This window comes from Micromys minutus (assembly GCF_963924665.1).
Source record: "Micromys minutus genome assembly, chromosome: 24".
Classification (NCBI taxonomy): Eukaryota; Metazoa; Chordata; class Mammalia; order Rodentia; family Muridae; genus Micromys; species Micromys minutus.
In genome coordinates this window covers 8,542,829-8,557,415 of record NC_137959.1, presented here as the reverse complement: position 1 = coordinate 8,557,415, position 14,587 = coordinate 8,542,829, and the positions used below count along the sequence as shown (strand labels likewise).

At 44.4% G+C, this 14,587-nt stretch overlaps 1 protein-coding gene across 1 annotated transcript in view; it reads right to left on the bottom strand.

Annotated features, from left to right (window-relative positions):
* Positions 1–13,833: 13,833 nt before the first annotated feature.
* The window catches only part of MGAT4D (MGAT4 family member D), a gene marked incomplete at both ends in the record, with an annotated part of 33,956 nt that continues 33,202 nt past the window's right edge, over positions 13,834–14,587 (bottom strand). The window contains one exon of the mRNA XM_080936635.1: positions 13,834–13,884. Coding sequence (XP_080792761.1) covers positions 13,834–13,884 — 51 coding nt within the window. The remainder of the gene's footprint in view (positions 13,885–14,587) is intronic.

The window sequence follows — 14,587 nt, the reverse complement described above, 5'->3', positions numbered from 1 at the left end:
ATTGACTATCTGTGAAATTAAGAGCAGCCAGTGAAAACCAGTGGGGATGCCTGTGGTAAGAACAAAAGGAAGAAATGATTCTCCTTTATTCTAGGATGCTTTAGTCACTGACAACATTATAAACACCAACTTCTAGCTTTCATGTCTAAGTCTTCTCCCAAAATCAAAGAGCTAATGTATAAAGACATGAAGATGTCAGCAAGTGTCTATCAGATGCAAATAATGTAACGATGTCACAATCCTTCAAGTTTCACTTACATAACTTCACATGATGTAGCTTAAGTATATATAAAATTAGGCATTTGATAATTGTACAGCTAGAATCAGGTTACATCTAAACACCAAAAACTAAGGGATTTTTAATCACACATTTAACGAAATAGTGTTTTGGCAGAACCAAGTCCCACACTGTAGCAAGCAGTCTGCTGAGGACCATGTTCATTTGAACTTGTCATTCCTTAAATTCCACAGTCATCACCTAGTTATCTGACTGTATGTCTCTTCAAACAACGCATATCTACAGTGTTCGAGAAGAACAAAGGCCAAATGCAACTTGCCTTCCTCTTAGCAGACGCGCCTGGCTTATGTAATCATGTCATCGACTCTCATCAGCATATACTAATTCCAAATTCTCCCTTGGTACCAACAGACTTTCAAACTGTTGGGGACTGAGACACCACTGATTCAAAAGCAGTCATACAATAACTAACCCTCCCCGCTCCTCTCCCTCCTCCTCTCCCTCCTCCTCCCCCTCTCCCTCCTCCTCCCCCTCCCCCTCCTCCTCCCCCTCCTCTCCCTCCTCCTCCCCCTCCCCCTCCTCTCCCTCCTCCTCCCCCTCCCCCTCCTCTCCCTCCTCCTCATGCACGCTGTTCTTTTCACGATGCTAACATTGACATGGGGAAACAAACAGCTATAGACTCATCGTGTTTACTGAAGAAGGGTGGGCCGGACAGAGATGGGATCCAAGCACCAGAATTTCTGTTAACCATGACCACTGAAAACCACACAGACCAGAGGAGCTGGAACCCTCACACATTGCTGAGATGTGGGAAATAATGTGGCATGTTTCAACATGTCCAGCGATTCCACTCAAGAACAGCCTAAATCCTCACAAACACTTAGACACAAGCCATGAAGATATTTCTTGTATCGATGCAAATGTGAACCAGTTCGAATGTCCGTCAGCTCATGAGCATGCAGACATAAGCGGCTGCACTCAAACCCTGGAAACACCCAACAACAGAAGGACAGAACACACACACAGGAATGCATGAACACAAAGCTATTATGCCTAGAAGAAAGGCTGGTTATGAAAAAAAATCACAAATACTGTAGTATTCCACTTTAAAGAAGCCAGAAAAAAAATCAGACAAGGGCTCAGGGAGAGAGTTAGTGGGCTTATCTTTTGAGGGCGATGGAATATTCAGTATTGGAATCTAGTAGTGGTCACCCAAGTCTATAAATATGATCACACATATTTAAGCACTTGAACCTGATAATATACAAATTATATATCAGTAGAGAAGTTTATACAACAGAACACAACTAACTGCTTAACTATTCAACAGATACAACTTTTTTTTCCTGAGATCAAAACTTATGATGAACGTTTGAACCAGATGACCTCGATTTCTTCTAAAGGTTGTAGGCTACCACCTTAATGTTTACTTCGAAAATGCACATTTTGGAAAACCACTAAGGAGAAGTCCATCTTAATAAACGCTTTCTATACTCACATACTGCCATTCTTATGGACAGAGATCACACACACATATGTGCACAGAGAGAGAGAGAGAGAGAGAGAGAGAGAGAGAGAGGGAGGGAAGGGGAAGTAGGGGGAGGGGAGGGGAGGGGAAGGGAGAGGAAGGGGAGGAGAGGGGAGGAGAGTTTGATTTTTGGAAGAAGACTGAACTGTAAGATCACTTGGACTTGGTAACAAGAAATCTAGCCTGGTTTCTTAATTATCCACTTTCTTGGTGCAGAAACTAACATTTGTAAATGGCAAAGCTTATCCCTAAAAACTTCACTGTCTTAAAAGCTTTTCATGATTTATATAAACACACTTCACAGGATTTTACCTGATGTGCATCCACCACTGGCCCTTCAGTGAGGGAGAGAGCTCACTGTAAAGCGCGTGTCTGCACCAGGTTCTAAGTTTACTCTCCAGTAAGAAAGAAAACGGTAAAAATGTTTTTAAAAGCTAGGCACACGGCACATACCTGTAATCCCATCATACAGGAACCTGAGGCAGGGTTGCCAAGAGTTCAGGCCAGCCATACATGACAAGACACTTCTCAACAAACCATCAAACAAACGGTAGCCCTCCCAGCAAGTGAGTGATGTAACAGCAGCAGGAGCCTCAAGGGACCGGGATGGCTCAGCAGGAAAGATACTTGGTGCCAAGACTGAAGACCTACGTTTTAGCCCTACAACCCGTATGGCGGAAAAACATACTCCACCATACATACGTATAGGCACACACACAAGTGAGTGCTACATAAATAAATAAATGTAAAAAAAATCAATATTGATTTGAAACCATGTTTTTTTTTTTTTTCAAAATAAATTTTCAGTTTAAGTTCCTGGATAGTTCATATTGTCAACCTGACAGAATCTAGAATCCCCAGTCAAAAACTTCTGAGCTGGCCTGTTCCCCCGGGGTGTCTAGATTGTGCTAATTTAAGTGTGAAGACTGGTCTTACTGAGGATGACATCACTCCATGGTCTGAGGCCCCCCAACTGAAGGAACAGGAGACAGTGGGCTGTACACCAGCATTCATCTCTCTCCTTCCTGAATGCAAACAGTGTGAGCAGCTACCAGGCCTTCCCAGCTACGATCAACTGTGTCCCTTCAGACTGTAAGCCAGAATAGACCTTTCCCTCCTTCAGTTCCTTTATCCAGCATTTCTGTCTCAGCAACAAGAGAATTAACAAAGGAGCTATGTTCCTGTCTACTTTACCACATGACTGTTCTGCTTTCAGTTTCTGGGAACCTTCACATATTTTCTGCACTGGCTGTACCCAGGGATGCAGGTGGAATTACAGGTGCACACCACCACACCTGCTTCCCTTCCTATATATTAAGTTTCAAACCTGGACAAATGTCTGAGGAGCTGTTTAACATATCACAGCAGACCTGGCCTCTAGAGTTTCCCAGCATCCCTCAGCCCCTACCTGTCACAAAGTATGGCTGGCATATATCACCCTCTACACTGAACTCTCCAGCCCAGGGGCTGGGCTGCCCTTCCCCCTCAGAGACTCTTCCCAATTAAATCTAGATAAAATGGGTACTCTCTCATTTTGTCCCTTTGGCCTCCTGGCTGCTGGTCCTGGAGCCCCTCTCTCTTCTCCCCCCCCCATCTCCTCCCATGCCGGGTCCTGAGGACCCTGTCTCTGCCTATGCTCTCCCTCTTGTCTCCGGGAATGTAGCTCCTGCAGCACACCTAGGCTTTTTCCGTTTGTATTGTTCATTCACCATTTACACTGTTGCTTCTTCCTACAAAAGCTACCTAAGGATCCCGCACCTCACTCATAGTTAGAGGCCGATTGTTAGCTTTGGGGACTTATTTGCCCTCCGAGGTGACCCACCGCCTTCCTTCATTTGAACTTGCTCCTTCCCCTGAACTGAGATATGCTTACTATACTGGCCATCAACATGGCTGACGGAGCTTGCCGCTAAACCTGATGACCCAAGTTTAGTCCCTGGGACACACATGGTGGAGGAAAAGAAGGGATTCCCAAAAGCTGCCCTCTGACCTCCACATGTGTGTACTTGACCACCCCACAAATAAAAAACAATTTTTATTTTTGAGACAGGATTTTTCTGTGTATTCCTGGCTGTCCTGGAACTTACTATGTAAACCAGGCTGGCCTAGAAATCAGAGATTCACCTGCCTCTGCCCCCCAAGTGTTGGGATTAGTTTAATAAATCATACTTGGTCTAATAAATATAATTTTTAAAATTGTAAGCATGTTTGTCTGTGTCTTTAATTCCTCTTTCTATTGACACCACCTCTAGTTAACCAAACTGGTTCTAAATGTATCGACTTGGGCTGGGAATGAGAACACAGCTCTTTGTCCCCAAGGCCCTGGGCCCCCAAAAATAGAGTACAGTCTCACTGGTCCCCTGGGGGCATCTAGTATATATATATATATATATATATATATATATATATGTAGAGAGAGAGAGAGAGATACTATACAGACATATATATATATATATATTCATACACTCTAATTATATGTGTTTCTCCTGTGTGGTTATGTACATGTATGTGTGGAGGCCAGAAAAGGGCACTGGATGTCCTCTAACTGGAGTTATGGATGGCCGGATCAAATATAAGCATTGGGGATGGAATTCGGGTCCTCTGCAGAAGCAGTGCGTGTTCGCCACAGCTAGACCCTCTCCTTTCCCATTTAACAAACTCACACTCCTGAAAATTGATGCTCTTATAACTGAGGATTTTTGCCTGTGTTCAGGTTCTAAGGATGACTGAGGTATCAGACACCATCTGTGCACCTCTGGAACCATGTTTGAAAATGCCCTGTGATTCTTTTGTGTGATCAGAAGCTCAACTACAGAACAACAGCATTTGAAAGCTTCCTGCCCTTGATACCTTATCACTAAGTGACTAACACTGTAGTTCAAAAGGCAGCTGAACTGGTCCCCTGCTCTGGGCCTTTGAGATGAGAGGAAGTCCTATCAAAGATGACGGCCCCTGCTTTCTAATTACATAATAACGAAGAAAAATCTAATAGGCACCAAAACAAGCCCGGAACCTCGTTTATACCACCCATGTGCTAGCTGCATATCCATCAACACACTCCACAGTTACACACAACAAACTAACAAGCCCAACTAGAAACAAGACAAAAAACACTATCTCGAGTTTAGGCGACAAGATCAATGTTACTAGATGACCAAACATACAGACAGCAGACTAAAAAAAATCGTCAAAATTACAATTACCGAAAAAAGAGGATACCTAGGGTGATGCCAAATTTTCAAGGCAAAAAACAAACAAACAAAGCCAACCATAATCTACTATTTTATGCAAAAAAAGTTAATGAAAAGTTTCAACAGAAATTAATCTTCAGAGATGTTGACCCACTGACCACCTAATTTTTTAATTTTTGTTTTGCCTAATTTGTTTATTTCTGTTTCTACCTTCTGTCTCCGTTCCCAAGTTCCTAGCCTTTTGCTCTTTAACCCGGAACAACCCCCTGCACGGCTTCTTCCTTCTGGGTGGGGCAGATGCCACTTAAATTCAGCTAAAGTATCTGACTGATGGTAAACAGGCTTTAGATAATGAGTCTCTAGTCATTAAGGTTTGCTGGATTCAACACAGTCCGGGTCATTCCCCAGTGGCTCCAGTTAGGCTCCACCCAAGTGTCTAGGGAGTGACCAGGATTCTCTGGCCACCTTCACCAACCTGGGGTGGGGGTGGGGCCCTGTTGGTTTCGCTAAGAGGTGGGCTGCAAATGAGGAACCCACGTAGGTTTTGTTTGCGTTTTCTAGAAAGGTGCGAAGAACTCTCCAGGGATCGTGGGTAGAGAGCTCCGTGGAACTGGGCCACGGTGGCAACCGCAGCGGTGGCAACCGCTGTGATAACGGACTCGAGGGGCGCCAGGCTGGGCTGGGCAACCTGGCCTTCCCCAGGGTCAGGGAAGCAGGGGGCGGACCCAAGGGACTCGCGGTGGCATCTCCTTCGACCCAGGGCTGATCTCTGCTCCCGAGGCTGGCAGAACCCACCCAAGAGTCTAACTCGCTGCACATTCATCCTTGAACTCAAGCTCCAGCCTCACCTGGCCGCACCAAGCTGAGCCTTCTAAGTCTCTCAAGAGGATGCTCCCCTGCACCCGGATCCGACTTCTCACCCCGTCCCTGAGAGCAAGCCGCAGGGAGGCGGCCTGCGGTGTACACACCTGTCCTGCGGGCTTGTGTCCAGCAGCGGCAGCTCAGGTGTCCGACTGGCTGCTACTCGGTGCCCGGCGTCTCCCCAGACCGATCCTGCCGGCAGCCGCCCAGCAGCGACTGCTAACTGCGCGTGCGCGAGCAGCCGCGCCAGAGGATGCAGGATACAGGACGCAGTGGCAGCAGCCCCAGTGCGCGAGCCTCCGGCTCAACCGTCGCTCGGGACCCAGCGGCCGCGTGGCTGGGGCGGGAAGAGAGGGTCGGGGGGAGGGAGTGCGGTCCGTCCAACGTCAGTCTCTTTCTGGACCTCAAGCTGCCAGTTCTGCAGACTGCTCGGTTCTTCGTGTCGCGCCTTAATTGGCTCCTGGGTGCGTGGATGGATGGATGGATGGATGGATGGATGGATGGATGGATGGATGGATGGATGGATGGATGGGTGGGTGGGTGGGTGGGTGGGTGGAGTGTTTTGGTCTCCCTCCCTCCCTCTCTCTTTCTCTCTTTGCATTTTTTCTTTCTCTTGTTCTGTAACAGGGAGGTCTTACTTAGCCCAGGATGGCCTCTAACTCGTTGTGTAGACATCAAAGACCTTAAACTTCTTGATCCTCCTTCCCGACTTTTAGAATTACAGACTTACACCACCACGCTGTTATGCAGTAGTGATTGCAGCTCCCACGGTAGGGCTAGACAAACTCCGTATTAGTTGATCCCCATCTCTTGTTCCCTGAATTTTATCTCAACGTTTTAAAGGAGTGCCAAGATAGGTGCCAAATTTCATACGCTAAAATTCCCCCTCTATTTCTGTATTTTAGCAGTGGGCTGCTCCTGGTTATCAGTTGGGAAGCTTCTCATTTCACATATACGCATGACATGCTATTATAAGTGAAACTATACATTTTTTATTTTGGCAGTATTAATAATTTGCCATAGACAAATAGTTGATTAAATGAATCTTGAGCACTGCTTGAAGGTGTTGCCTGCTTCTTTTCCCTCTGCATGCTTACAGTTCTGTGCACTGTCTATATCGAATATTAATTTGTGTGACCAAACTGAGTCTGAGCAAACGTTCTGGTTTCTGGTTTCTGTCCATAATGTTCACGGTCGGCCCTTTGCTTTAGGACCTGTCAGATACCCCCCTCCCCCCCTTTTTTTGCTTATCTCAACTTTACTGTGGTTTCAATATAGTAACTTTAACTTTTCCTTATTAAGCACAAGCAACATATATTATAAAAACTTACACATCTCCACCCAAGAATCCATCCTATCTAAGCACAGATTCTATGTTTTATCCAATCACCATGCTCAGTTACTGGGGTACCCAAATTGTCTTAGGCGTAACTGAAGATGGTGAGGTGGAAACGTCAGAGTTCTTTGGGAAGTTGGGTGGATGGTGTTTTGCTGAAGCGGACACAGGTTTGAAAGGCTAAGGCAGTTCTGAAAGAATGTTACGCTGAAGCAGACACAGAGAAAGGATGCTCTGCTAAAGCACATGAAAGGGCACATGATAGATTTTTCCCTGATGACTTACACTGTGTAGTTGAGCCGTGTCTGTCTGGACTCCATAGAGAGAAACGCACCACAGAATTGGGAGTGTGTTGTACTTTTTGTTGCTTTTGTGGACTTGGACTGACTGGCAGAGTGACGTCAGCTGAGACGGGACACACATGCTGAGGCAAGACGCGTGGCGGACGCGGGACGTTTAAAAGGACAGGCAGTGACGGGCTGAGCTCGGCTTGCTGATAGAGCTTAGCTGTGCAACGCTTGTTGGTTTCGAGTCTTCGTTGTTCTTTGCTTCCCTGAGAGAGGCACAGCTGAGAACTTCTGATGTCCTGTTGGTCCCTCCTGCTGACTTGAGCCTGGCTGTCTCTACTAGGTCATGTCGCTGCTGTTGCTAACCCGACTCTACCAAACTGGACTGGAGTAGACGGAGCTGCCGCTACTGACCTGTGAACTGAGCTGTCCATTTCTAGACACCACAGACAGGAGTTGCTCCAAAGAACCTTTCTAAATAGGTTTATTTCCCTCATATCTTTTTTTTTTTTTTCTATTACCTCTAGTGGGCGGTGAGTTACAGGGGAGGCTAAAGGGTTTAAAAACCATCATTAAAAATAAGTATTGAAAAACCAAAGTTACACAGGTGTCTTCAAGTTACCTCTGGTGGCCTTTGGACATGGCCCTAATGTCTCTTAACTGGTCCTTTAAAATCTGCTTCATATGCAGTTTGCTTTTGTTGGAGATATGCAAATACTTAGGGAACATAACAAAATATACATACTTCCAATGGCTGTCTAGACCTCATCCCCAGCAGTGACAGACTTGTGGAATTTGATAGAAAAGGAACTTAAACATCCCCTGTTCCCTTCAGCCCGAGATTCATCCACGTGCTCGAATCCAAAGCTTGTTTCCTCATTGCTTTGTGGCTTCCCATGTGCTGATGATGTACAGCTGCTACAACTCTACTTTTTAAATGGACATTTTGGATAGTTTCCAGCTGAGGACTATTGTAAAGATGCTGTGGGCATCCTAGACAAGCCTGTGGCACGTCTAGGACAGAGGTTTTCCTTCCTCTTCAGTAGCTGCAAGCAGAATGGGAGAGATGCCTGGGGTATCTGTGAAGGAAGATGCTAAGCTGTGTGTCACGGCGTGGTGTGTGATTTTAAAATCCTGCCAGTAATATGCAAGAGTTCTTGTTGCTCCACCATTGTTAAGCATGGGCAATCTTTAATCTGAGCCCTCTGGGTGGCTGACCAATAGTATCTCAGATGTTTAAGCAACCTCATTGCAGGCATATTTAAACACAATAGAATTCAGATAAGAGTCTTCAGGCAAAATGACTTCTATCATCCTCCCAGTTCCAGGTGTACAGTAAAGTAGGCAAGCATACGAGAATGCTCAGAATATCCAGGTGCAGGCTGAGGAGATGGGGACGCCTTCCTCAGTCCGTCTCTTAATTTCTGCTAATATTTTTGCTGTGAGCAAAATGGGTATGATACGGCCAATTCCACATAAACCTTTGTAGATGATCCTTAGCAACACACACATCAGCACACTGTTTCCAGTTACGGCTCTGTCTTTTATGACTCCTGACAAAAGGCATTTGGATTCTGCATTGACAGCGTTAACATGCAGTACAGTCATTAGAGAAACAGTGCGATTTGAGGGCTAATCCTTGTTTGCCTAAGTCCCCTCCAGTTAGCATTACTTTCCTTCTTAGGATATCTCTTATGATGGATTTGTCCTATAACTCTTATGCTTGCCTATAGTAATGGAACTATCCATGGCCTCTTACTATGGCCACTAATTTTTCTTTAAAAGCGTAGAAATGGGGAGATGGAGAGGTCACAAGGGCCCTGTACTCACAGAGAAACACGGAGAGAGAAGAGTCTGGAATAGCCATTCTGGGGAATTGGTGTGAGGTCTGTCCCTACAGAGAGCAACAAGGTCACCAGGTCATGAACAACGTCCAGCCTCAGCTTTCCGGGTGGAATGCAGGTGTTTGGTTTTATCTCCTCCATGAGGAAACAGCCCTACATAATTAACACTCCCAGTTCTCTTGGTGTTTCTCTGAGTACAAGGCCCTTGTGTCCACTACAGGTGTGGACCCAAGCTTGGCGTGTGGAAGGTGGTGGAAATGTTAGAAGGTGAGACCCAGGGGGAAGTCTTCAGATCACTGGAGACCTGCCTGCAGAGGAGACAGTGGGGCCCTTTCCTGTCTTTCTTTCTGGACCTAGTCCGATCAACTTTGCTCTGCCGTACACTTGCTCGGTGATGTACGGCCTTGCCACAGAGAACCTCCCCCCAATAGTGCCAGACAACCATGAATTAGAAGCTCCACAGCTGTGTGCCACAATAACCACATTGTAAGTTGGCTGTCTCAGGTGTTTGTGGCAGGGATGGGAAGCTTTGTAATATCAGTTCATGAGAGGTCTGGACAACAGAGAACGGCACACCCACTCCCACGGTCTGCAGAGCTTAACAAAGAATGTTCTTAAAAGAAAAACACAGCAAATCTGGTTTCTACTAAAGAGACCTGCTGCCGTGCACACCTCCTGCATATGTGCCTTGCAGAAAAGCGATTTTAAGAACACAGACTCAATGGTATTGCTGTAAAGCAAGAGTCCAAGCCACTGGCAAAACACCGATTGTTCTTTTATGGCCCAAATAGGCAGCTAATTCTTCAAGAAATTTTTCCTTCTGATACACCTTGAATCCCATTTACAAATACACCCTCTCCATTTGCAACCAGCAGAGATGGGCAAGAACCAACACCCAGGCCAACCCTCCTCACTAGATCAGAAAAAAATGCTGTGTGGTAACACCCCAAACTTTGTAAACCATCCTTTGAAGACTGAGGTAACTTTTTGTTGGTTTATTTGGTTGGTTTTGTTTGTTTTCTATTTCCTTCCTGTTTCTTTCTAGCTCCCACATGTTTCCAGGATCCAGCCATGGTTCAAATGGCCCTTTCTGAGCACCGGAGTATTAGCCTCCAGCCTCATGTTAGGGCACCAGTCTGTCAGTGCCCATCCCAGACTAAGACCCTAATCTTCCAGCCCTAGTCTTGCATGGCTGGTTTACAAGTCAGGTAAACACCGTCAGGGGCATGTTGCAGCCTGAGGAGAACTGTACCTGGACAGACCTTTAGCTTCTTGTATTTGCTTGGCAGAGGCATGGGAAGAAAATTTGGATCAAACATATGATGTGCACTTATGAATAGTAAGGGAAATATTTAATTAAAACACCCCAGAAGGTCAACTCTTAAATTCGAAGTCTTTGGAAGATACCTGTGCCCTCTGCTCTTCTCAAAGGAGAGGAGGGAGTGGACGTGGCAGTTTATCCTCTGCAGTCTTGCAGTCGTCATGGTTTGTAGGTCATGCTGAGGCAGATGTGCACGGATGTAGGTCATGCTGAGGCAGATGTGCACGGACTGGCAAGACTGCTCAGTCACCTGGCCAAATCGATGATTCCCGGATCCCAGTGAGAGACTTGTTTCAAAAGAACAGGGTGCATGGCTGCTAAGGAATGTGACCCAAAGTTGACCTCCAGCCTCCACACAAATGCACATACACACACACACACACACACACACACACACACACACACACACACACACAAATTAAGTCATAATATTTGGTTAATATATAAGAAGTAAGAATTACCTCTTGTAGTTAAACTATATAAATTAAGTGGAATATTTGAGATTTAGTGATACCTGTCGGAAGCTGATGTATGAGGACGAAGAACTAAAGATGGCAGCACCTGAGAACTCGGTAGACAACAAGCACAAACTCTTTAAAAGGCATTTAAAAGTGGTGAGCATTGGTGCTTTGCGAGCATGCGTATCTGTGTGAGGGTGTTGATCCCTGGGACTGGAGTCACCATCATGAGCTGCCAAGTAGGTGTTAGGAATTGAACCCAAGCTGTCCTCTGGAAGAACACCAATGCTCTTAACTGATGAGTCCTCAGAGTTACACAGCTAAGCTCATCCCAACGCAGTCCAAAATCAGTAAGAAGACAGAAAGACGTGTTCCCAAAATTAACACCCCCAAAACACTCCATAGATCCCTGCGATGTGTTTAGAAATGAATGTCCATCAAAGCTACATCACTCACCAAGGTGTCTGTCTGATGATGGACCCGCACAGAGCTCAGCGCAGGCTTTAGAGCTGAAATGTGTTCATCACAAGACAAGAAGACAGGTGACACGGCCAGCCCTGGGCTGCGTCAAATCTGTGCCGCCTACTCCTTTGGATGTCTTTCCAAAGGAGTTATAGCACACACGCCAGCTGCCATAGAGCCTGCCCCACAGCAGGGGCAGCTTCTGAGCTTTAGCTGCCTACGTGACGGCCTCGATGTCTAAGTCAATAGATACAGTTCTCATATGTTAGAACTTCTCTAATTGCTGTTTTAAACTTGAATCTAAAACATCACTGACAAAAGTCTCTACGTTTGCCTTGCTGTGAGAAGTCATTTGATGTATTCAAATACTCATTTTTCCCCTTCTAGTTCTTCTGATTTCTGAGAAATACTATTAGAAACTGACACATCAGAAAGTCAGGCATGACAAAGTTTCTTCGTGTAAGTTTACTATCTTCATTATTCCTGAAATAAAGTGAGAAGCCTGTAACACCTAGAAAGGACCTTTTAATTAGCAAGTATGTAATCATTTCTGCAGTGGCTTCTTGATGTTACTCAATGGTTGTGTTCTAAATATGACCACACCATCTCCTTACAGGAGAAAAGGTAACTGGGTACCAACAAAACCTATAATTCATCGCAGGCATTAGTATGTAATGCCAATTTCAATGTGATTGTAGCATTAAATTATTGAGTGTAGATTTCATCTGTAGGGCTCTCAGGAAACTGTGCTTGTAAATGATCATTGCATGTAAATGACCACTGCATGTAAATGGTCACTGCATGTAAACGGTCACTGTATGTAAATGATCATTACATGTAAATAGTCACTGCATGTAAATGACCACTGCATGTAAATGATCATTACATGTACATGGTCACTGCAGGTAAATGATCACTGCATGTAAATGATCAGTGCATGTAAATGGTCACTGCATGTAAATGATCATTACATGTAAATAGTCACTGCATGTAAATGATCAGTGCATGTAAACAATCACTGTATGTAAATGATCATTACATGTAAACGATCATTGCATGTAAATAGTCACTGCATGTAAATGATCACTGCATGTAAATGGTCACTGTATGTAAATGACCACTGCATGTAAATGGTCATTACATGTAAATGATCATTACATGTAAATTATCATTGCCATTGCAGCCAAAGAAAGGCTGTGGGCTGCCTGAGAGCAACTTCCATGTGTGCCACTAAACTAGAAGAGACACCATGAGGAGGTCAGGGGCCATTCTGAGCAGAGACAGCAGGTGACAGCAAGAGCTGGGACCGGAAGAAAAGGGGAGGGAGGAACAACAGGATCAGGGCGGGGGCTGGGGGGAGGTGTAGGGGAGGAAAGAGGCCAAGAAAATCTCCACTAAATGTCATAATAAACCCACCACTTAGTGTGCTAACTAAATCCCTTCAAAAGGAAAAGAAGATAGAAAAACCACATTTTACTTTATAAATTAAAATGTAAATAATCTGTAGAAATGTCAGGGTATCAAAGAGCGCATGCACAATAATCTTTTTTTAGTAAAATATGAAAGTCAGAGGTTAAATATAAAATTTAATGAAGCACAAAATTTTACCTATCACTATAAAATAATTTAGTTCTTTCATTTCACACAAAAGTAATTTTGAATTTTGTGTAATTGCAGAAAAAAAAACAGGCCACAGTGGGAAAAGGATTATGATGCGCCTGGCGGGGGGGGGGGAATAGTTTTTTCACCCCTACATTCTAAAGGAAGTTACATATCATTTTCCCTTGGATATATACATATCTTTACATAGGGGAGAAAGGGGAAAGCTTAACTGATAGTTTTAAAGAAAAAAAAAGTACACAATTCTTTAATAAAGGTCAAGGACAAGCCTTAAGTAATTGTTCAGCCCAGTCCTTCTGTCACATGCTGCGTGTCCGACACAGCAGCAGCCACGTGAGACACACAACACATACATTCAAAAGTTATGCTGGGCTGCAGACATGGCTCAGCAGCTAAGAGTGAAGAGTGCTGTTCCAGGGACCTGAGTTCAAGTCCCAGCACCCACACCAGAGGACTGAAAACCACAGCCATGGGTGTGTCCAGCTCTGAAGGGTCTTTAGGCACCTGCCCACCCCCACCTATTCACACAGGAAAAATAACAACAGTTAATATAAAGAGAAATCATACTGATGCCCACCCCTAACCCCAGCACTCTGCACACCGAGACAGGGGGACTGGAGTTTGAGGTCAGCTTGGACTATGCGGTGGCGGTGAGCCCTTGTCTCAAACAACAATAGAATCATCGCTTCACTGAAATTCACAGTCAGTGAAGCGGTCTGGCTGGCCAGGTACAGCACTCTGCATGAGAGGGAGAACACCATTCACACAAACAACACTAGCAACTTATACAAACTTGCTTGCCCACCAACTGAAAGACAATTATCTTCTGAGTATTTGTAGCAATTAAGAAATTACCATTCCAACAAAAAGGTTTTGTTGTAAATATACTGTAGAGCATTTATTAAATTTGAAGGTCTAACCAAATTTCAAACAAGTTAAAAACTATGGTTCATCATTAAAAAGGACATGTGTGTGTGTGTCTGTGTGTGTGTGTGTGTGTGTCTGTGTGTGTCTGTGTGTGCTATGAGCTAGGTGACCAGAGATGAAATTGTTTTCTTAATAAAACTATAGTGTAGGTATGTTGTACATTTAAAAGTCTTATGCTAAGCATGACATCCAATGGGATTTGGGAGCTTACTTCATATAAAACTTTTGAACAAAACCTTTCATATATAAGTTTTGAAAAACTTAAGTAATAAACACTAAGGGAACTCTGATAACAAATTTGAACCCAAATTAGATACAGATCTTTATACAATGTGAGAGGAACACTTTCTGATAATCGTGCAGACAGATCAAATTTGTATACTCACTTTATTACTGAAGGCTTAATTAAAAAAATAAATAATGTAGTCTCTTCTTCACTATAATCCGAGAAAAGTTGATACTTGCTGTGTCTTTTCCCCCAAAATGAGTCTGGTAATTTTTTTTTAAAACGTTG